The 6,000-nt window shown below is 41.0% G+C and overlaps 1 protein-coding gene across 7 annotated transcripts in view; it reads left to right on the forward strand.

The window, feature by feature from the left end:
• Window positions 1–5,133, forward strand: part of MIPOL1 (mirror-image polydactyly 1) — a 233,386-nt gene extending 228,253 nt beyond the window's left edge. For all 7 annotated transcript variants that reach the window (XM_072986393.2, XM_072986392.2, XM_078392513.1 and 4 more), the window contains one exon: window positions 2,723–5,133. In XM_072986393.2, coding sequence (XP_072842494.2) covers window positions 2,723–2,789 — 67 coding nt within the window. In that variant the 3' untranslated portion in view covers window positions 2,790–5,133. The remainder of the gene's footprint in view (window positions 1–2,722) is intronic.
• Window positions 5,134–6,000: the final 867 nt, after the last annotated feature.

The raw sequence follows: 6,000 nt of genomic DNA on the forward strand, positions 1-6,000 counted from the left end.
CATAGCTGGTCGAGTGATCGACATGTAACAAGGCATGCAGCCAGCACATTATTAATCTGAAGGGCCACCATTTCTCTGTGTATGTATGATGGAGCTACATTCTTCCACAGCAGAACAGTGGATTTCCACTCTCTTGTCAGTGGAAGAGTTTTAAGCTTCTACTCCTATCCCCTCAATAGTCCCCAGTGGGTCTGAGGAAGTTCCAGAGAAGATTTGAGGGCAAAGCAGAAAAAAGGTGAGGAAGAAGATCTTGCTAAACAGGCAGAGGTCTGTTTATATGGCATTGGATTTTATCCAATGTATACAAGACTGTGCCATGTGTTCATTTATGAGAGAATCTTCAGAGAAGGTTGAATAAAACAGATAAACTAAGGAATTGGCTAGAGTACACTGTTATTAGAAGGCTGGCTAAAAAAAGGTGTTCAAAGGATGGACCTCCATGATAAATTTACATCATTAGGGGTGGCATTCCCACCATTCAGGTTGAAATAACAAACTTACTGAAGAAGAAATGTTTATGAGGGATGCTTTGCTGTGAAGTTCTGTAATAGTTTATGTCAACTTTTTTATTTATATTTGGTTCTAATTTTTGTTAACCCTGCTAGCCACCTTGAGCAGATTTGCCTATAGAGTAAGATTTTAATTTCATTTCATTTTATCTCCTTTTTTTCTATTAAAAAGGTAAAAAGGGCTATTTCTGCCCAAATAATAATAAATAAAACAGAGTTGCTACCTTTGTTACACTCTGTTGCCACACAGATCGTGCTCTGTATAATTTACTTGCCACATGACCTCCCAAGCCACATTGCTCCTGCATTGGCAGCAATATATGGGGCTGGATCCAGCAAAAGCCTCCTGCTTTTCTGCTGACCACATGGAGTGGTAGACCTTTGGTCGAGATGGGCGGGATAGAAATCCAATAAATAAATAATACATAAATGGATTGAGGGGAGGAAGTGACCTTTCTTGAGCCCCCCTTCCCTCTTCAGGCCCTTAGGTCCGTTAACAATCAATCCCAGAGGGCTGAGGGGTCCTCCAGGATGATGGGAGAGGTGGCACTGCAGAGGGAAAGGCCGTTCATGAATAACACTCACCAAGCAGGGAAAAAAATCCACTTGATCAAAAGCCTGCCAATGAGGAAAGGAGCCCTTTCATCTCCGGGTGGCTTTTGCTGGGGCCAAGCCCAAACATGGCTGCTTGCAAACTTTCGAGGAGGTAGAGCCGGGCAGGGGTGCAAAAGAAACAGAAAATGAGCAAAAAGTAATTCTTCACCCACTTTTCTGAATGGGGCTCTCCTTGCACAGGCTTGGATACATAGGATAAATATTCAGGATGCAGCTTATTGTAAACAAATGCTGTACCTGGAAGCACTGAGAGCAGATAATGGACTCTCGTGCTGTATATATTCATACCCCCTTCTCAGCTAGGGATTCTCGAGCAATTCAATCTTGTAAATTGCTACATGAAATTACCTAATCTGCAAAGCTGAGACAACTGTGTAGATGAGAAGTTATCTATCTGCTCAAACCAGTTTTTCTTCAAATGTTGCAGTGTCTCATTACTGACAAGAGAGTGGAAATCCACTGTTCCACTGTGGAAGAGTGTAGCTCCATTACAAATGTTGAGGCCATTCAAAACACCTCAAAGAAAGCCCAGTACATTTCCAGACACAATAGTTTCTGTTACCATGTATTTCAAGAAAAATCACTTTGCATTCAAAGAATCCTACCATCACTCCTTCCCTCCATTCAAACAGTTGATTAGTAATGCATATTCAGATGATAAATTCAATATGTGGCTGTAGAGAAATTAGACAAAATTGCACTTCCACACATCTCAGTCCAGCCTTGGACTGCTGAAAATATGGACAGAGTAAGAGTTGGTAATATTAGAACAGAGTAAGTAGAAAGCTAGCTAGATAAGGTTAATTGTAGAGTATCATGGGAGGAAGAGGAAAGGGGGTACCTTTTCCTCTACGAGCAGGCTTTCATTTCCATTGTCCCGTTAAACAGTGTATAACTTCCATTTAATAAATGGTATTGTATGGTGACACCACTTTCCTTCAACCAGCGGACTCCATTTCTGCTGGACTGCAGCTCTGACTATTCCCCAGTGGCCTAACTAATAGGCTTATTGGCTATGAAGGATGAGAATAGTAGTTCAGCACATCTGCAAGGGCACTTAGTTGCAAAAAGCTAGATTAACCCACCCGCTGACTTTAATGTCAACACAGATAACACATAAAATTAAAGCTCTGGCAGAAACCAGTATCAAAACATCTTTAGTGATCAAGAAGAATTGGCTGTGTCAGCTACTGAGAGCAGCAGTCATCCCAGCAGGCTTTTGCACACATACATGCGCTCACTATGCTGCTTGTGTAATGGCATGTCTGTAAGAAGCTTCATGCACCGACTGCCAGAGTCCTATGTAAACATGGGAGCCCTGAGGTCCTCAGAAATCGTCGTTACTACAAAGTGGGGGAGATGAGTTAACATACTCTTCTGACTGTGACAAGGCTGGGATATAGGTTAAAAGTTCCCCTCAAATTGTCTGCATTCTGCCCTGGGAGTCCGTCTCTGTTACAGTAATGCTTTGTGTCCTAGCGTGACCACCCTGGGTCGTGTTGGTCCAGAGCAAACACTGCCTCTTTTCAGTCAGGACATTCCTAATATTAGTTTCCTTTTCTTCCTTGCCCCTCCCCGCTCCCCCCTCCCTATTCCAGGTTGCAAAGGCTGGTGGACGTCCTGAGGAAGAAGGTTGGAGCAGGCACCATTAGGACAGTGATCTGATAGAAAACTCCAGGCTGGGGGAAGAAAACATTCACATCTGGTGACCAGGCTGCTTCATTCAGCACTGTGTAAACATGACAGCCTTAACTTAGCAAACAGTTGTTAGAAGTGGGACACTCCAACGACATTCCAGGCCAAGATAAAATCAAATCATAAATGTTTAACCACTTGGGTGCTGAGTTTTGGGATTTCTCCAGAGATATTCTGATGATCATTTACTTTTGTAGCAGATCTATTTTGGTATAAGTTAGAGAGTCTCTGTAAAGGAGTATGTGTGTGTATAGATACATATTTTACGGACATTTTTTAAAAATGCAGTGTAAATTGTTACTAAGTCAGGTTTAGCCAGTTCTTGCTCATTCTCAAAAATTTAAGATACACACACTTGTAGAATATCCTTGAACTGCACGTACACTGATATTTAAATTACCCAACAATTGTGGGATTCAAAATGATGAGCTATCATCCCATCAAAAGGAAAAGAGCAGTCCAGAAACAAAAATAATCTGTGGCTAATATCTTGTCAAATAAATGCTTTATCTTCAGGCACTTTCATATTCCTTCCCTTCAGCACTATAATGTTGAATGAGAACTGCCCATGTGAAACAAGCATGCAGACATGCGCACACATGCGTACACATGCACACGTGCACACACAAGGGCCTCTATAATTTATGCCTTATCGGTTATTAAATATTTAAATGTGATTTTCTAGAAAAACCTCAAGGCACCTTCCCACACTAGAAATAAAAAATCAGGAGCAGCAAATCTGTACTAAAACTATTCACCCCATAATAATAACAAGTCATTATGAATAACCAACTGGCACACTACCAGTATTTAAAACTGGGTCAGTCATATTCGATCATATGCTTGCAAGTAAAGGAGCATCGTAACATAAGAAAAAGTTGGGTTCAGACAGGAATTTCTGGGGAAAATATTCCATAAGTGTTGAGCCAAGAATCCAAAATTCTTTGGAGAAAGTACTTAAAGAATGGCTTTAGGTGTTAATCTTAGGGTATTGGCAGTTGCATGAGGAGAACAGCATTCCATTGAACTACTGGGGTCCCGAGGTATGAAACGTTTTATAGATAAGTCAGCTTTATGAACTAGGCTCAAGAAATGTATTGTCATTTCTAGTGCTGCCAGACAAAAATAGGTGTTATATGTTCAGACCTCCTGGTCTCTGTCAAACAGCTAGCTGCTACGTTCCACACACATTGCAAAGGTAGCCTCACATACAGTGTTTTGCAGTTCTCTAACCTGAAGGTTGCCAGATTGTATGCTGTGCAAGCAACAGCATCTTCGTCCAAATGGGAATATAACTGGACTACTTGCTGAAGGTGACAGAAAGTGCTCCATGTCTCTGTGGCCACCTGTGGCTTGGTTTTATACACTGTGTGTATGCACACTGAAAGAATGTTAAGGAAACTTAATTATATAGTCTGTCTGAAATCTTCTTGTGCTACTTTACCCTTGCTAGTAGGATAATGTCCTGATCCCAATGGTGGCAATCTGGCAGTGATGATTGGATATGAAGGGCTCCCTACCTCTCCATCCCAAGGCTCTCAAGGGTTTCCCCAGGTTGAAAGGGAGCCCAGACGAGCTTCAGAACCTGAAGAGGGGGAATAGGAAGCTTTTGATTCATTTAAATTAAATAATACAATTGCGGGATTGTGATATTGTCCTACTTGTGTAACATAAAGTACACCAAGAGGATTTCAGCCTATATGTCATGTAGGAGGAGATACTTCCCATTACAGCAGCAAATTATTTCGGTTCACATCTTAATTGATGAGTACTGTTACTTTGGCGGACAATGTCTCAAGTTGTGCAAAAGCATAGGTGGTTTTATGAGTCTCACTGGCCCAATCCTGTTGCTTAGCATAATAAGTTACACCACTGTAGGCTCATTGAATGAGTGAGGGTTTGGTGAGTCAAATTGTATGTTCCATTGATTCAAATGGGCTTACTCTAACTGTGGCTTAGTTTAGCATAGCAAGTTGCAGTTCTAATATGTTCATTTGAATCAATGGAACATATGGAAGAGATGACTCATTAAATCCCTATTGATTCAGTGGGTCTACTCTACTCTTTTGACTATTGATTCAGTGTTAAGAGGGCCTTGTCATTATGAATCCTTTCAATAACAGCAAACAAATTGCTGTATGATTAACCTCCAAAAAGAAAAATGCATCCATGCCAATTTCCTATTATTTAGAATTGTCCAGGCAATTTATTCTTCCAGGTTTCTTTGATTATTATGTTACTGATGCAGTGAAAAAGATTAGAACAGAAAAATGAGGAATAGAATGAAGAGGAAATAAATCCCACTTTATGTCTATTTGCAGTGAGTCAATAATTCTTGCTATCTTTCATTTTTTTCTTACTAGCCTGAGTTACCCTCCATTGTACCTGTATGAGAGGGTAAAGTGTCTGTGTGTCTGAGTGTGTGTGTGTGTGTGTGTGTGTGTGTGTACACAAACTCATTCTCAGTTCATGTCATGCATCTGAAGAAGTAAGCTGAAGAAGTGCAAAAATGGCTCTTGAAGGTACAGTAGAGCATCTATTTTCCAAAAATATGGAACATTTTACCTTTTAATACTGTAGATTTCCATGGCTATTCTTGGCATGCTATAGACTGACATGGTTGCTTTTGAAAGAAAAACAAATTGAAGAAATGTGTTGAAAATTCTATTTGTCTTACTCTTATACACTGACCCCTGCTATAAAATCCATTCTCCCAAATCCTTTGTGCTTTATGTTACAGCATATGGATGGCTTATTGTCTGTAGATTCCTTTCCTCTCAATGAGGCCATACACAAATCTCAAGAGGCCACCAGGACTCATAGGAAAGCCAGTGTCATGTAGCAGTCAACGTGTCAGGTTGGGGCTTGGGAGAGCCACCTCTCAAAAGCCAGATGTTCTCCCCACTAAGTCATCAGACTTGCAGAATGACTTTGGGCAAATTATCTCAGCCTGACCTACCCTGACAGGATTGTTGTGAAGAGAAGGCCCCGTCGTACTGGCTTCCTTGAGGTGTTTTTCCTCGCTTGCCTTCTCACAGCTCTGACTTTGGTTAAGCTCCTGGCTTCCTGTTCCCCTCTCCTAATTCATCTCCAATCACTGTGTGTGGTTCAGCCATTACTATGGATGGCCTTAAATAGAAGATACATGACAAAGGTTGGCTTGGGAAAAATTAAAGTTTCA

Source organism: Pogona vitticeps, chromosome 1 (assembly GCF_051106095.1).
Source record: "Pogona vitticeps strain Pit_001003342236 chromosome 1, PviZW2.1, whole genome shotgun sequence".
Classification (NCBI taxonomy): domain Eukaryota; kingdom Metazoa; phylum Chordata; class Lepidosauria; order Squamata; family Agamidae; genus Pogona; species Pogona vitticeps.